Source organism: Gopherus evgoodei, chromosome 20 (assembly GCF_007399415.2).
Source record: "Gopherus evgoodei ecotype Sinaloan lineage chromosome 20, rGopEvg1_v1.p, whole genome shotgun sequence".
In the NCBI taxonomy this organism is placed as follows: domain Eukaryota; kingdom Metazoa; phylum Chordata; order Testudines; family Testudinidae; genus Gopherus; species Gopherus evgoodei.
This window is the reverse complement of record NC_044341.1, coordinates 14897052-14914589: the sequence shown is the minus strand read 5'-3', so window position 1 is coordinate 14914589 and position 17538 is coordinate 14897052. Positions and strand designations below refer to the sequence as shown.

General features: G+C 48.9%; 1 protein-coding gene across 1 annotated transcript in view; it reads left to right on the top strand.

Moving 5' to 3' along the window:
- Positions 1 to 17313, top strand: part of NKAIN1 (sodium/potassium transporting ATPase interacting 1) — a 234648-nt gene extending 217335 nt beyond the window's left edge. The window contains exon 7 of the mRNA XM_030538934.1: positions 16222 to 17313. Within this exon, the coding sequence (XP_030394794.1) occupies positions 16222 to 16231 (10 nt within the window). The 3' untranslated portion in view covers positions 16232 to 17313. The remainder of the gene's footprint in view (positions 1 to 16221) is intronic.
- Positions 17314 to 17538: the final 225 nt, after the last annotated feature.

Sequence of the window (17538 nt, the reverse complement as noted above, 5' to 3'; positions counted from 1 at the left end):
ACCATACAAACAAGTGACGTATCACTCTTGACATATCAGGGTGCCACCTTCTGACCTATTAGGGCACCACCCATTGCCTTGTACCTCTAGGTTTGATCAAAACATCTCTATTCATCATGCTGTCATCCTGACCTTCTCCTTAAGCTGGGTCAGCATGTTCCTGTTATCCCTGGGGAATGTGTTTATCGGGGTGTTCCGATACCACCCTTCTGGAATGTGCTTGTGCGAGTGGTTTGTGCCTAGCACCTCTTAGGAATATGTGTTTTTACAGTATCAGCCCTATGCTTGCCAAATTCTATGAGCAGGGCCTGTCTCTTGCTTACAACTTAACTTTGCTTTATATCAGCAAGGTTTTGACTCATTTAGCTCAGACCTCAGGCCAAGGGCTTATGTCTCAGGCTCTCTTCCCACTACAGCCCCTACTGTAGATCCTGCCCTCAGTTCCCAGGCAGGATTCCCATGGGTGTAGATGAACACTACACTCACAGAGCTATTGCAGGCTATGGGCCACAGCACCACAGACCATCCTGCGAGCTGAAGAACTATCATGACCCTTAGTTCACAGAGGGGGAAACTGAGGCAAGAGAAGGGCTGTGACTTGCCCAATGAGTCAAGGATGGAGCCAGGTCTGAAACTCAGGAGTCTTGACTCCCCATCCCCTACTGTAACCACTGAACTATGCTCTCTCCCAGGTACAGCAGCACTAGAGAGCACTGGGAACAGATCTAGAGCTGTGCGTAAAATGATACATGCTGTAAATGTGCGACATACGTATACAGCCAAGAATAAACTAAAGCACACTGGGGCCTTCTCAGTTCAGTCTGAGTGGCTCTGGATTTGCATTAACGATGTGCGGGTGGGTGGTGAGGACTGTAATGCAGAGGAAAGTTATGCTATAATAAAATTGTTAGTTCCCATTTATAATCTGGTTAGCAGACAGTGCAGTGTAACCAGAATCTCCATAAATCTGAGCGCCTGGTGAGGGGAGCAGTTTAATTCTGCTTTTGGTCTCTGGGAAGGGCCTTTACTGAGACAGATTGCTCAAGGCAGAGTGCTGGAGGGTTCTTCTTTCACTGCACGCCAGCCGATGTCCTTGCCCATCCTTGCTGCACCCAGAGTGACAAAGCATCAAAGCAGGAAAGCAGGCAAGGGGTGTTTCAAGTGGCACCTTCAAAGCATGAGCTCAAAGCACAGAGCTGCTAGGACGCAGTGATCAGCACACAAACACCTTCTGCCTCTGGGTTGGTCTCTGAACTACCACTAAGTGACATCTGGCCTGGGTGCTCTGAGCTACTGGGCTAGTGCAGGCTGTTAGTCCAGCCCTACCTGGATCAATAGTGGGAACTGGACTTGTGACCTTTAGAGCTAAAGGCAGAAACTCTTCTTGCTGGAGCTACAGGATAGCGCTGTTACCTGGAAGCATCAACAGGCTCGTAAACCACTTATATGGCCCAGCCATTAGAGGATCCACGAAGACCTGTACATCCCACGTGGCGTTGTGCAAGGAAATCACAGACTCACAGAAATGGGGGGCTGGAAGGGACTTCGAGAACTCACCTAGTCCAACCCCCTGTGCTGATACATGGCCAAGTAAACCCAGACCCTCCCTGACAGGGGTTTGTCCAGCCTGGTCTTAAAAATCTCCCATGACGGCAATTCCACGATCTCCCTTGGCAGGCTGTTCCAGAGCTTCCCTCTCCTTACAGCTAAACGCTTTCCCTATGACCTAACCTAAATCTCCCTGGCTGCAGATTAAAGCCCATGACTTCATGCGCTATCTGAACAATTGATCCCCATCCTCTTTATAGCAGCCCTTAACCTATTTGAAGACTTATCAGGTTCTCCTTCAGTCTTCTTTTCTCCACACTAAACATGCCCGTTTTTTTTAATCCTTCCTCGCAGGTCGGGTTTTCTAAATCTTGTATCAGTTTTGTTGCTCTCCTCTGGACTCTCTCCAGTTTGTCCACATCTTTCCTAATGCACATCACCCCGGCTGGCAGCTGGGGAAAGGCCAGTCACAGAGGAGGCGGTGCTGCTGTCCAGAGGAGCTGAGGCAGGGGGTGTGGCTTTTGCCAGGGGTAGGCTATTCTCCTGGGCCTCTGCACCACCCCAAACCCCTGCACATCCAGTCCAACATCCCTCTTCGTGCTGTGCAGATCAGGCCAGCAGTCCAGGCTCTCTGCCATACTACAGTCATACCCCAATGCTTCAAAGGGAGCTGACGCCCCCTTGGCTCTATTCTCCAGGCCTCATAAATGCACCTTGCCTGTTTTACAATGCTGCACCTGGAGGCCTGGTGGGGAATCTTTCCTGACTCCTCCAGGGGCTACGCTGATGCCCTGAAGCGTGAGGTTTGAGAACCCCAAATGCTGGAGGCAGCATATGCATTCTGGAGCAGGTTCTGTTCCTAGAGGGAATGCTGTCCCCACTCATCCATTTACGAGCCTTCGGTGAGGTTGCCGAAGGTCAGATTTCACCTCCTTGCTGGCTCGCTAAGCGCAGTGTGGAATACCCCAGACAGAGCCAGCTGTACTGGGCGAGCGGGTCAGTTCACGGCTATAGGGTCTTGCAAAACATACAGCCTGGAGAGAGGCTGGGGGCTTGTGGCCCTGCTATTTGAAGTGCTCTACCCTCATCGCCTAGAAACCCTGCAGCAGCTGCTACCGTCTGGCTCTCTGACGTGCTTCCAACAGCACAGAGGGAAGTGCGGGGGGAGAGGGGGCTGGGTGGTGAAGCGCCTGTCTTTTTAATGAGAACATCTCAGCTCCCTCCAGATGCAACACATGAAAGTTACAAGCCTCACTTAATTCACTTTCCACCAAGCAGGTCTGGTAAATGGGGTCCCCATGGATTATTAAGGCAAAATGAATCTGGGGAGATCCTGCAGGCAAACAGAGGCTACCTTAATAGCCTGTGAAATTAAAGCTTCTTATGTAGTTACCAATTAGCCGTAATTGGATTAAAGGCAGGAGTGTGGGAGCACTTCCACATGGAGCCTTAGAGAAGCTGCATTTGCCCTTTTGCCATGGCCTGTCTTTCTTTCTCCCGCTCCATCCACAGGCCGTTCCCCGTGGCGGCTTACGCCAGGGCACTCTCCTGACCTGATGGGAAATGAGCCACTGTGCCTACCCCGGGCGGCTCCTAGCGAGCCCACAGGCTGCCAAGCACAATCCTTGCTCTCTGGTGGTCCTGCCCCTCCCGGGTCCGCAGCAGCCGCCCCACTGCACATGTTCCTGAGCCCCAGCAGGCAGCGGGGTGTGAGCCAGGAACGCAGGGTCTCCTTGGGGTGCTGCACAAGCACTCAACCTGCTTCCCCACTGGGCAGTCAGACCCTGCTACACACGGGCGCACACCAGCTAAGCTCATGCGGGCCTGATATTCAAAGAGCGCCACACACTAAACTCATTGACACGTTCAGCCCGTAAGGATCCCCTGCTCTACACGCTGAGCCCCCGCCCGAGGGAGGACGGGGAAGCGCTGTGCTAGTGGAGAGGAGGGGCTGGTGCCACTGAGCAGGGGGCGAGGTATTGCCTTCAACGCAGCGTGGTGGCCCCCGTGCTGGGCACAGGCTGGCCTGGCTGCGCTAGCCTGAATGCGGCCTGCGCGGGGAACGCTAGCACGGAAGGCAGCACTGCAAGCCCAGCACAGAGCCTGGTACGTGTTCCCCTTGCTAGCCCAAGCTGCACACCTCCCTGCTCTTGGGTATATCTGCATGGCAATAAGAGACCCACAGAACAGCTGCGGCTGGCCTGGGTCGGCTGACGGGGGCTCCCGGGGTTCGGGCTGCAGGGCCGTATAACTGCAATGTGGATATTCAATCTCAGGCTGGAGCCAGGCTCTGCAGGGGGGGTGGGTCTCAGAGCCCAGGTGGCAGCTCGAGCCTGAGCGTTTACACTGCACCGTTTAGCCCCACAGCTCGAGCCTTGTCAATTGACCTGGGCTCTGAGACTCGGGCCACAGATCTTTGATTGCCTACCCAGTGTGCCCCACACCAAGCAAGCGCCAACAGGCGAGGCCACGCACAGCTTTTGCTGTACAGACGTACCCTGAGACATGGACACACACTGTGACCGAGAGACAGGCTGACATACACTGAGACTCACACACACACACACACACACACACACACACACACACACACACAATGACACAGATACACCACACAGAGACACACACACAGTGACACAGATACACTACACAGACACACACACACACACACAATGACATAGATACACCACACACACACAGTGACAAAGATAACACACACAGTGATTCAGATACACCCCCCACACACACAGTGACACAGATACACCACACAGAGACACACACACACACAATGACACAGATGCACTACACAGAGACACACACACACACAACATAGATACACCACACACACACAGTGACAAAGATAACACACACAGTGATTCAGATACACCACACACACACACACACACACAGTGACACAGAGACACCACACAGAGACACACACACAAGCTGAAGGGCAGGAGAGGGAAGTAGCCATGGGGAAGGAACCGCTAGTTCAAGAGGTTCACCACAAACCTCAGGGCCCCTGGGTTGGGACCTGGAGAAGTGGGCAGGCCCAGGTCCCTCCCTCTCCACTCCCCTCCTCAAGGACACTAGTGGGGTAATTAAAATACCGGTTCAGAGGCAAGCAATGGGGCCCTGAACCTTCCCCAAAGAAGAGAAAGCGTGAGACCCAGCATAACAGTACCAGCAATTTGCCACAGTATGTAACTAAGAGGAAGTTGTGCATGTGTCCCTGGATGTCTGTGTGCGCCTGTTTCTATGTGACTCCCTGCGATGGGCCTGTGGGTGTATTGTGGATATGTGGGATGAGGGTGCATGTGTGTCTCAGGGTGTGTGTGTGTGTGTATGTGTCTTTGTCTCCATGTGTCACATAGCAGAAGTCTTTGTCTCCAGCTCACACACACGTCCATTGCCCCGTTGCTGCAGGCAGTATTGGGATAGCTGCTGTGATTTATGGTGGAGTTGTGCTGTAAGAAGTCACAAAACAACATTTCGTGGTCAGACCCAGAGGCACTTACAGAGCGAGAGTGAGACAGCGAGCTGACCCTTCCATCCATTTATCAAAGTGCCTGCAGTTCCTGTTTCCAGACAGGTGAAACAGCAATAAAAAACAGAGCCAAGAAAGTTGTTCAGCAGCCAGAGCATTTTAAATAAGTTGGGGGGGTGCGAAAAAGACAAACCTGCTGGCTGTGGCAAGCTCCGCTTTGATGAACTTCTCTCTCCTCTAGGAAGCTGCTTTCCCCATATGATTCCCCAACACTGCACATCACCTTTCGTAGGAGAATCGTTTCTACTTAGGCCTGGTCTACACTCCAGAGTTAGGGCGACGTAGGTCGCCTTGTGTCGACCTGTTCACGCACGTGTCCCTGTTCAGATTTGTCTCTGGCTGATGTAAATGCCCCATTCCACCAGCAGAGTAAAACCACCCCTGAATGGCACGGTCAACTACTGAGCTTGGCACAGTACGAGTGTAGACACTGCATGACTGTGTCAATCCTAACAGTCCTCCAGCAGCTGTCCCACAATCATAGAATCAGAGGACTGGAAGGGACCTCGAGAGGTCATTTTGTCCAGTCCCCTGCACTCAAGGCAGGACTAAGTATTATCTAGACCATCCCTGCAAAATGACTGCTCTGGTCACAGTTTTAAACTCCTCTGCCCAGGGGTCCCAGAGACAAGAAGCCATTCCCCCCACTTAAAACACCCCACGTATTTTTGAAATGCCTTTTTCCTGATTCCCACCTTGGCACGCGCACTTAGCAGCTCTCTCTTGTTGTGTGCAACTGTCCGACCGAGCACACTGGTTATAAGGTCCAGACACACTGGAGCAGACAGGAGATGTTGGCTCTCCTGGGCCTGTGGGAAGAGGCTGAGCAGGCCCAGCAATGAACCAGCCATAGAAACATGGACTTCTATGAGCAGATTGCTCGGGGAATGCAGGAGAAGGGGTACGACAGGGACCAGCAGCAGTGCCACGTGAAAGCGAAGGAGCTGTGGCAGGCCTACTCCAAAGTTGAGAAGGCCAGCAATTGATCTGGTCCTGAGCCACAGACCTAGTGCTCTTACAATGAACCGCATGCCGTACTTGGCAGAGACCCCACCAGACCACTGCAGAGGAGCCCGAAGCAGAGATCTCTGGAGTGAACAATGAGGAGCAAGGATGGGGAGATGAGGTGGGGATCTCCAGCCATGCTGCAAGCCAGAACCTGTTTGAGACTCCACCACAGTCCAGCCAGTCTGAGCAGGCAAACGCAGACGAGCCTGCTGAAGGGGAGTGGGGGGTCTCAGGTAAGAGTGTGCATGCATTTTCCCTTGCAATCTTTAAATGTAAAGATGGCAGCCAACCGAACCAGTGTTTTACCCATATGAGAAAGGCTGGAGATACAGCAAACAGAGGGAGAGTTAACATCTGCTTTTCATTCCACTCTTGGGAAAGGCGGATATGGGGGGCAGGCAAAGCAGTTGGTTTATGTATGACCCTTTTATCCTCCTGAGAGATCTCGATGGAGCTCCCCTGGAGGCACTCTGCAATCCCCTCCCGAAGGTTTCTAGGGATGGCTGCCCTGTTTCTTCCTCTGCAGTAGGACACTTTCCTGCACCACTCTGAGATGAGTTTGACTGGTTTCATTGCCATAAACAGGCTAGTGGCATAGGGGCCCAGTCGGCTTTGGGACACCAGCAGCAGCCGTGGTCCTCAGGAGTGAGACATCAGCTGGAATCCCCACCATGTGTGGAAAACAGTGCCAGTGATCAGTGCCATTGGCCCATGCTCATCCCATGAAATAGGGACTGAAATTTCATATCTTCATGCAATAGAAAATCCTTTTCCTCTTCTCCTATCGTCTTGGGCAGGCTGTACTCACCATAGCTGGGCCTGGACTGTGAGGCTGTGCCAAGATGCCCTGAAGCATCAATAAGCTTTTCCTGTTCAAAGTGTTTATGGGAATAAGGGAAGGGAGTTTTGAGACTTATCTTTCCATTATCCTTGTGGCTGTATATTCAGAGGTACATCTGTCGATTTTAATCAGCAGCTGCTGGTGGTGCTCACTCCATGCCCTCAGAACGCTTGACTCTGAGAGGAGAAAGAAGAGGATTTGTGACATGTTCTGTGAGATCCTGCAAGCCAGTGCTACATCACACCATGAGGTTGGAGGGCCCATATGATCAGCAGCCTGGAAAAAAGTAGAAAGGACAGGAGAAAGGTCCAGGACTCCCAGCTGGAAAAGGAGAAGGAGATGCACCAGGACATAATGGGTCTTCTCAGGCAGCAAACCTAAATGCTGCAGACCCTGGTTGACCTACCGATCCAAAAATCCTGGACTCCCCACCCTTTGCAGTCCTTGGAGAACTCCATGGTCACATACTTCTCCCTACACTCCCCAACGATGGCATAGTAGGGCACAACCTTACTCCTACCACTCAGTGCTGGGAGACAGCTAGGAAAAACACAGCTTCACATACAGTGACCTGCAAGAACCACAGCTGTGTAGCCACAACGGCCTACATTTGTTACTCAGACGGACATAAATGTTTACTGCCTTCTAGTTTTAAATGTTCACCCCATTAACCTTGTTAAAAATTTGTATAACATTGCCTCTGGGTTTTTTGTGCACATTGATTTTCCATGCTGTTTTCCCTCACTCAATAATGTTCTATTTTTGGAGAATCAAATTATCTTTATTATTTCATAACAAATATTGCCAAATACATAATGATTGTCAAAGCAAATGGCACTTGTAAATCCACACCAAGCACCACAGAATTCATAGCTTTGGGAAAATACCCAGTCATATTTATAAATGTATAGCAAGCCCTACACAATTCTTAGCAGTACCCAAAGCTCCCAGAGAAACTCCAGCAGAGAATGCTCCTGTGGCTGACCATTAACATACTGTTTCCTCACCTGAATAGCTCCACCTTGAGCTCTCCTAATGACCCTGGTGTCTGGCTTTCAAAGTCAGAGACATCTGCTCCACCTCAACCTTGGCGGTAGTTTTTCCCCATTTGCCTCATAGATATTATTCAGGACACAACAGGCATGGGATGTTTTTCTCATGGAGATCCAAAAAAGTGAGTGAACACCGCCAGCGTCCCATCAATCTACCAAGAGCACATTCAACTGCAATTCTGCATCTGCTAAGCCAGTAGTTGAATATTCCCTTGGTGCTGTCAAGGTGGCCAGTGTATGGCTCCAGAATCACGACTGGCATATCAGTATCACCAATGGTAATCTATCGGTCTGGGAAGAATGGCCCTTCTTGCAGCTTTCTGAACAGTCTTGTGTTCTTAAAGATGTGAGTGTCCTGCACCTTCCCTCACCAGCCACACTGATGCGATGGGGAAGGGGGTTGGAGTGCAGGGGGGCTGAGGGCTCCATCTGGGGGTGCAGGATCTGGGATGGGGCAGGGAATGAGGTGTTTGGGATGCAGTAGGGGGCTATGGATGGGGGGACTCAGGACTGTAGCAGGGGGTTGGGGCTCGGGGTTGGAGTGCAGGCTTACCTCGGGCAGCTCCTGGTCAGTGGCACAGTGGGGCTAAGGCAGACTTCCTGTCTGTCCTAACTCCTCGCTGCACCCTGGAAGGAGCCAGTAGGTCAAGCTCCTAGGTGGAGGCACAGCAGGCAGTTCTGCGTGCTGCCCTCACCCGCATGCACCACCCTCACAGTTCCCATTGGCCATGGTTCCCAGCCAATGTGAGTGCAGAGCTGGTACTTGGAGCAAGGACAGCATGCAAAGTCCTGTGCCCCCCCCCCCCACCTAGGAGCCGGACCTGCTGGATGTTTCCAGGGCACAGTGCAGAGCCAGAACAGGTAGGCACTAGCCTGCCTTAGCTCTGTAGCACTGCAAACCGGACTTTTAAAAGCCCGGTCAGAAGTGCTTACTGGAGCCGCCAGCATCCTATTTCAACCGAGCGTTCCAGTCAAAAACTGGACACCTGGTCACCCTAGTAATAGTTACATTGTTAGTTTAAGCCAGAGTTTGTCATCCAGTGGGTCACAAGGAGCAGGAACACAGGGCATACGACAACTGGTTAGTTTGATCATGATGGCAATCCTATTTGCAGAAGATGCAGTGAGGTGGAACATGTGGAAAGGCGATGCATGTCTGAGAATACTAATGCTGAGGCTTTAATCACAAAGTGTCTTGGACTGGGGGTCAGATATCAGGGAGACAGAGGACAGACCCGAATGACATTAAAGGGCAAACTACTGCTGTGGGAAGGTGCCCAACGCTGTTGGTTAAGATTAATTGGATAGAAATGTGGGCCTTGCTAAATACCAGGTCTCAAGTCACCACCTTGCAGAACTGGCATTTTAGGAAACATTGGACTCAAGAGGGGTTGTTGACTACCAAGAACAGGGTGAAATTGGTAGCAGGAAGTGGTTTGGGTATCTCATGTGCAAGCTAAATGGAAGCTGAAGCTCAGATTGGAACTTCTAAATATCCAGATCAGGGTATTTTCATTAGCAATGTCAACAGTGATTATTTACCGCCAGTAGTCATAGGTATGAGCCTACTGCAACAGTTATGAGGAGTTGTTTCAAGTATTAGGATCAGAGCAGCAGCTCCCCAGTCATAACAAGAAGGTCCAGCAGAATATGATTCGACGTGCAGTATAAGAAAGATATGAAAACTTTGCCAGTCAATAAGACGAGTTTGGGAAAGTGAGAACAGCAAATCTGAATCCCATCGAGCTGCACCCAAATGTGGAAACCTTCCTAATTTGTAAAACAAAAGTTGGTTTTATTGCTTTACTGGAACCTTGGTGGGGTAAAGAAGGGAGATCCTACAACAGTGGCAATGGAAAAAGGATTAGTACCAATTAGGATACCGAATTGTGTGGTCAGACCTGTGACACTATATAGAAATCAGGTGGCTGGGCGTCTGGTACGCATAGGTTGGGAAGACAATTTAGTACGCGATGAACAGTTTGGGGAAGTGGGACATCTGCAGACAGTGATCCAGGATGGTGAGATAGATCCATATGTATGGACGAAGGAAGTAGACTTGGGAATGCCTTCAGCATCTGCGGAGCAGGTAGAAAGATTAGTGCAAATGATGAAGGAACATGGAATAGCTTCCTTGCAACATCTTTTGGATTTTGGGTTGGCCACCCAGATACAGCACACTGTGCCCACAGGAGGAAATCCTCCAGTTAGGGCTGATTTCAACCAGTTGCTCTAGCTCTGTATCGGCTGGTGAAGGAAATGATAAAAGAGATGTTGGAAGCTAATGTAATAAAAGAGCGTCATCATCCATGGGTTGTGCCCATTGTGCTAGTTCTAACAAAAGAGGGGAAACTGTGCTTTTGTGAAAGCAGCAAAGAGTCCTGTGGCACCTTATAGACTAACAGACGTTTTGGAGCATGAACCTTCATGGGTGAATACCCACTTCGTCGGATGCATGTGCTTTTGCATAGATTACACTGTACTGAAAATTGAATCAGGTCATCCATAAGGACACCTATATCTAGAACGGAAGATTCCTTAGTGGCATGAAAGTCAGCAAATTTCTTCTTTACTATCAGTTTAGCAAGTGGATACTGGCCAGTTCCAGTGGCACCAGAAGATCAAGACAAAACCACCTTTGTGACACCCATGGGACTTCATGAATTTACAAGAAGGACTCTGTCGTGTTCCAGAGACTTTGCAGAGATGGGTGGAGCATTGTCAAGACTCTGAGAACTTTGATACCATTTTACTGTGTCTCTATGACATCACTGTGTATTCAAAATCCTTTGAGGGACGTTTGCAACACTTGGATGTGGTGTTTGATAGACTCACACAGGATGGATTAAAAGTAAAACCTTCGAAACATCATTTCCTAAAAGAAAATGTGAACCATTTGGGGGACACAGTGTCTGTGGCAGGGGTCGCTCCTGATACAGCGAAACAGAGAATGACAGAGGAGTGGCCAATACCTGCCACGGTACAAGACATCTGGTAGTTCTTAATGATTTGTTGATGAATATTGTTGATTTATTAAGGACTTAGCTAAAGTTTCTCTACCATTACCTGGATTGATAAGAAACATTGGAGATAAGAACATTTCTAAAGCTGCCCAGGTAAAATGGAGAGCAGAGTGCCAAGCAACATTTGAAGAATCGAAATCTCTCCATCCTTAGCCCCATCCTGGCATATCCAGTTTATAAACTACCATCTAGACTAGTGTATATAGATGCCAGCAGTAAACGATAGGGAGCCCCCCCTTGCTCAGGAGCAAGATGGTAGGGAGTGAGCGACTGCTAACACAAGCTGGAGCTTAAAGGGATCTCAAAGAAATGATGAGAAATGCGGTTCACTCAGATTGGAATTCTCGGAATTAGCCTGGGCAGTAATGGGAAAGTTTCCGCATTATTTTACAGCAAGCTCATTTGAAATGTTTACAGATAACAACTCATCGACATATTTGCAAACTGGCAAATTAGGGGCATTGGAACAACTGTGGGCTTCTTGTCTGGTCAATTATAACTTCGCCATCAAATACTGACTGTCCAGTATTAATGTGAATGCAGATGTATTGTCTAGGCTGCCACCAAAGGCTATTATAAATGAAGACTCAGATGAAAAGAAGGATTTGGAAATGCCTCTGTTTCTGAATGTTCCTGTCGAGAGGTACAGGTTTATTGCTAATCCTGTGGTTGGGAATGAAGAGATAGGTCTTGACATACAGCAAGATCTACAGAAGGAGATTCAGTTATGGAGTCTGGTAACACAAGAATTAAGAAGGCATCTAAGAGAAGATTGAGTGCTGATGGTGATTGCTGGGAAAAGTTACTAGCTAAGATAGTGAAACTGCAGAGACAACAAAAATATCTCCAAGAGAATGGGAGATTGGTAGGGAAGGTTATAGATTCTAACTCTAAGGAGGAGACGATACAGATTGTCTTGCCCAAACAGAGTGTAAGGATGGTATTAGAAGCTTATCACAATGCGTTTGGACATTTTGGAGATAAAGAGACAGAACCGAACTTGAGAAAGAGGTTCTATTGGATTAGGATGAAGGAGGACATTGTACAGTGGTGTCAGAAATATGAAATATGTAACTTGAAAAACAAAGCTGGTAGTTTTGATAGAACCGCCTTGCATGCTACTGATAGCAATGGTGATGTTAGATCATTTAAAATTGGAATTACCTGTGTGCTTGTCATGATTGATCATTACACAACATTTGTGGTGGCAATTCCTGTGGAGGATTTGTCAGTGGAGACTACGGCTCAGGTCTTCTGGACACATTCTGTAAAGCTGTGTGGTACCCAGTGAACATGCTGACAGATCAGGGACCGGCTTTTGAATCACAGTTGTTTAAAGAACTTTGTACACTTTATTGCAGTCATAAGACGAGAAGTTATGTGCCAATGCAAGGCTTTGAATCCTTTTTCACCCACCCAGCTCCAAATTCCCTGGTTGTGACAGCAGCAAATGATTGAGTGAAACAGGGCGGATATAAATCTGTGCTAAGGAAGAAGAGTCCAAAAAGCTAGATCTGATGCGGAGAAAGGTCTACTTGACTTCCTCCTTGCCGATGGGCATTGAAAACCAGCAGGGTCTGTTATCAAAATACGATTTTGTGAACTGGGACACTATATACAAAGTTGTGGACAAGTTGCCAGAATCCTCCAGGAAGGGGTTCAAATCCTTCATTATGGAATGTTATTTAGTGGCCAAGATATCCGGCCTGGCTATGGTGGATTCTTCATCCAGGTTCGTGGCCTTGGCTGTAATGATGTGAAGAATGTCATGGTTACAAAACTCTGGTGTATTGCCTGAGACCCAGCAAAGCATAGAGGACTTGTTTGATGGTCACCTCTTACCCTCAGAGAAAATTGATGAGCCATGACACTCTTTCAAAGGTTCCCGAGTCGCTCTGTGCTCATCGAGAATTGATATCCAGGCTGCAAAGAGATGGCATTCTGGGAACCAACAGCAACAACAGCAGCAACGTCGTCCTCAGCTATATTTCTGTCAGCCGTCCTACACTGCGAGGCAGGTACACATCACGGAGGAGGAAGCCTTCTGAACCTACTTTTAGTCAAATGCGGCTAGGCAATCTGTTGTCATTGTCGTATCTATGCCCCAGCTATTTGTGGGCAGGTGGTCTCATTTGTCCAAGCAAATCCAGCCTATATTACCGCGGATTCAGGACCTTTTGAAGTAGATGCTGCATTTGAAATCGTCAGGCCTCAGTCCAAGATCCCTGAAGTTTCACTTGGAGGCGCTCTTGGCTTTCCATCCTCCCATGCAAGGAATTCTCAAACCCTATGGTGGTGAGCATGTTTTAAAGGTATTAGCAGTCTTTTTCCACCAGCTGTTTGCAGTGTTGATGTAGCGGTGTTGGTCCCGGGATATTAGAAAGACAAGGTGGGTGAAGAAATATCTTTTGTTGGACTAACTTCTGTTGGAGAGAGAGAGAAGCTTTTGAGTTTACACAGAGTGACTTGAAGAAGAGCTGTGCGTAAATTTGAAAGCTTGTCTCTCTCCCCAACAGAAGTCGGTCCAATAAAAGACAGGACCTCACCCTTTTTCCACTGATGAAAGAAACGGTCCCATTGCGGGACCTTAACACGATCCTGGCAGTGCTGATGGGTCCATTGTCCCAGCTGATAGCAGCTTGTTCATGGGCGTGCCTCTCTCAAAAGATGGCCTTCCTTGTGGCTATAACAGCCGCAGGAAGAGTTAGTGAGTTGCAGGCCTTAGTGGCAGATCCTCCACACATTCAATTCTTCAAGAACAAGGTGGTTTTAAGATCACACCCGAAATTTTAGTCCAAAGTCATATCTTAGTTTCACAGTAATCAGGTTATTTACTTACCTCTATTTTTTTTCCCAAATCACATTCAAGTGCAGAAGAGAAGTGTCTACATAACTTAGATGTCAGGCAGTGCTTGGCATTTTATTTAGAAAGGACTAAGCTGTTTCATTCATCACCTCACCTTTTTATCTCCTTTGCCAGTGGTTCACAACCAGAGGTATGTGGACCCCTGGGGGTATGCAGAGGCCTTCCAGTGAGTCCATAAACTCAGCTAGAGAGTTGCCTAGTTTTACAACAGTCTACATAAAAAGTCAGTACAAACTAAAACTTCCTTCAGACAATGGCTTTATACTGCTCTATGTATGATATACTGCAAGGTAAGTATAATATTTATATTGAAACTGATTTATTTTATAATTATCTGGTAAAAATGAGTAAGTCCGCAATTTTTCAGCAACAGTGTGCTATGACGTTTTTATTTTTATGTCTCATTTTGTTAGCAAGTAGCTTTTAGGAGAGATGATACTTGAGGGTAGGCCAGACAAATCAGGCCACTAAAAGGGGTGCAGTCATCTGTAAAAGTTGAGAGCCAATGTCCTACTCTGCAGATTAAGGGACAACAAGTCTCCATGCAGAGTATTTCCAGTGGGTAACTGCTGCATTACCTCGGCTTATGAAGTAGCTCAAATGCCGCCCACCTCTGCAGTCATTGCGAGTTCATTCAGTGAGCGCTAAGGTGACATTGGCTGCATTTATTAGCGATATCTGCAGGGCTTCTCTGCGTACTTTTGCTAGACATGATGCTGTCGACACGGCCTCGAGATCGGATGCAAACTTTGGAAGGCAGTTAGGCACTCACTCCACAGATCCACTCCGAGCCCACCCCTGCTGGAACTGCCGATGAGTCGCCTGAGTGGAACACCCGTCTGCAACCACTCGAAGGAGAAAAGGCAGTTATGGGTCTGTATCGTAATGGTGGTTCTTCGAGATGTGGGTGCAGACATGTTCCCTGACCCACCTTGGACCCCTCTGCGTTAAGAGTCTCCAGCTGGGGATTTCGATGTGAAGGAACTGAGGGAGGTCGGGCAGCATCCCCCTTATGCAGCCCTGGGATGGACTGCAGGACGAGGAGTGAGAGCTGCCCCCTGGAGTACTGCTAGGCAAGTCTCCAGCTTTGGTGCCCCGGGCATGGGGCATAGCTGCACCCACATCTCAAAGAACAGTTACAATACAGCGAAGTAACCATCTTTCACCATCAGGTGGGGGAAACAGGCGTGGAAAGTGACTTCTCTAAGCTCCCAGAAAGGCTCCGTTTCCTGGTTCTGAGTCAGGAGCTTTTTGGTCTTGTCTACACTGCAGAAGGTTCGGTGTCTAGTCATACCGACACAGGGCTAGGCTGGCAAACCCTCCCCATGGGGATGCGGCTTATACAGTCACCAGAGTGCGGTCGCCCCAGAGCTCAGACCACACAAAAGAAGCTCCACCGGCACAAGGCCGGTTGCTGACACAGCAGCATCTGCATGGGGTTTTTTGGTGGCATGGGCGCAGCTCTGGCCAGTGTGATTTTGTCACACTCCTCACTGACAGAGCTATGCCAGCCCAGCTGTTCAGTGTAGACGAGCAGGCCCCAATCTGCTGCGGGGAGCTGCCTCTCCCCTGCAAAGCTTTGGCTCTTGAGCTGCACTGGCTGGTTAGCAGAGGGGTCGACTCAGCAGTAGGCAGCCACCAGGAAGCGAGGGAGATTGTAGCCTCCCCTGTGCTGTGATCAGGGGATGGGGAACCCTGTTTGTCCCAGCGGCTGCAAGGATGAGCAGCATGGAGAGGCAGTGGCCAGTCACAAACTCCAGCTCTCCCCGCCCCCCACCATGCCCCCGAGGAAAAGGGCTGGAAATGGATTGGGGATGAAAACTGAGAGTCTCTCTTACATTTCGAGGGCGTCAGCACCCCAGGAACGGGGGACGCCTTGTGGTGAGACCAGTGAGCTGGGTTCAGTGACCACCTCTGTCAAGGACTCCTGTCCCTGAATCTCTCCGCTTCAATTCCCCCTCTGTAGAGTGTGGATAATCCTCGTCCCTCCCCTCTGGCCTTTGCCTGCTGGGTCTGCTCAGTCCGGGAGTGCTCTGGGGCAGGGACTGTCTCTTATGCTGTGTCTGTGCAGCACCCAGAACCACGGGGCCCCCAACACCTGTCAGGGCCTTCAGGTATAAATAACTGGGGTGGGGCATCTCACGGCAAGTGAGGGTGAGGAGGACAAAGCCACATGCCCACTGAGCCCTTAAGCTGCTCTGATTAGGAACACTGTCTCCTTCTGTCTGGCAAGCACAGAGCCCACCTTGGGCCCTACGTAGATAACGAATCGCTTTGTGGGTCAGTGCCAATCCCAGACCCCATCCTAACTCTGTGCCTTTGGTTTGTTCCCTTAGATCTGGGTAACTCTCTTACGCCCTGGAATCCGCCCCCCTCCTGGATCTTTGTGGGAATGCGAGGTGGCTGGATGCCCCGAACGATTGCGAACTGTCCCGAAAGCAACAACTAAAGGCGCCAAAGGCGAGGACGGCACAGAGCTAACGCCTGGGTTCATCTTGGTTTCCTTTTATTTTCCTTCTGGGCAGTTGCAGAGTTTTCAAGGACGTGCTGCAACACCAGAGAAACACACACACACACACACACACACACACACACACACACACACACTTCTGCTCAGACTGAGGGACCAACAGAGGTGCAATGGCTCCACCTGCTGTCTAATGTTCAAATCTCACCAGTACCTGTAACTCCAATGAGAGCAAGGACCACGGTGGAAAACCTGTATTGTCATGGAGGATGGGGAGAAGATTCCGTCTAAGGAACAGCTTTATTCGGCAACATCCTGACTGGACTCCTGCCGTCCATCCGTAGAGTTATGTCAGCTGTTCTGTTCTGAACCCCTGGTGCCATGGCTTGGCAATGCAGATGGTGGACTGAGTAGCTAGCAATGCATCAGGTATCTGTGTTTAAGACAGGGTGAAACTGACCAGAGGCTGGTAGGTAGGATCTCAATTGACTATTTTCTTCTTTAATTTTATCCACATCTTTATTTGAATTAGTGTGTCCCTTTTCAGCGTAGGTGAGTGCCAATCTGAAAGGACATTTCATGGGGCGTGGGGGCAAAATATTCTGCACTTAATGAATTCAGCACTGGTGGGAGAAATACATTCTGTCAGCTGGCTGGCAGTGAGAGCTGGCTGCTTCTTGCCTCTGGTAAACGGCCATGGTGCCCCACTGACCCCTGAGGCACAGCCAGAAGCTGCAGTGTTGCCAGCTCTTCTGGTTTTATCACAAGGCTCACAACATCTGGTTAGTTTCTTAAAGCTCCAGCTTCTGGAATCAAGAGACTGCAGGAAAATCTCAGATTTCATGCCTAAAAAGGGAAGTGTCTAGCTCTGCTGATTTCAGAGAAAATCCTGAAAATTAGGGCTGTCAAGTGATTAAAAAAATTAATCGCAATTAACTGCACAATTAATCGTGCTGTTTACAATAAGAGAATACCATTTATTTAAATATTTTGGATGTTTTCTATATTTTCAAATATATTGATTTTAGTTACAACACAGAATAGAAAGTATACAGCACTCACTTTGTATTTATTTTGGATTGCTAATATTTGCACTATAAAAAACAAAAGAAATAGTATTTTTCAATTCATCTAATACAAGTACTGTAGTGCAATCTCTTTATTATGAAAGTTGAACTTACAAATA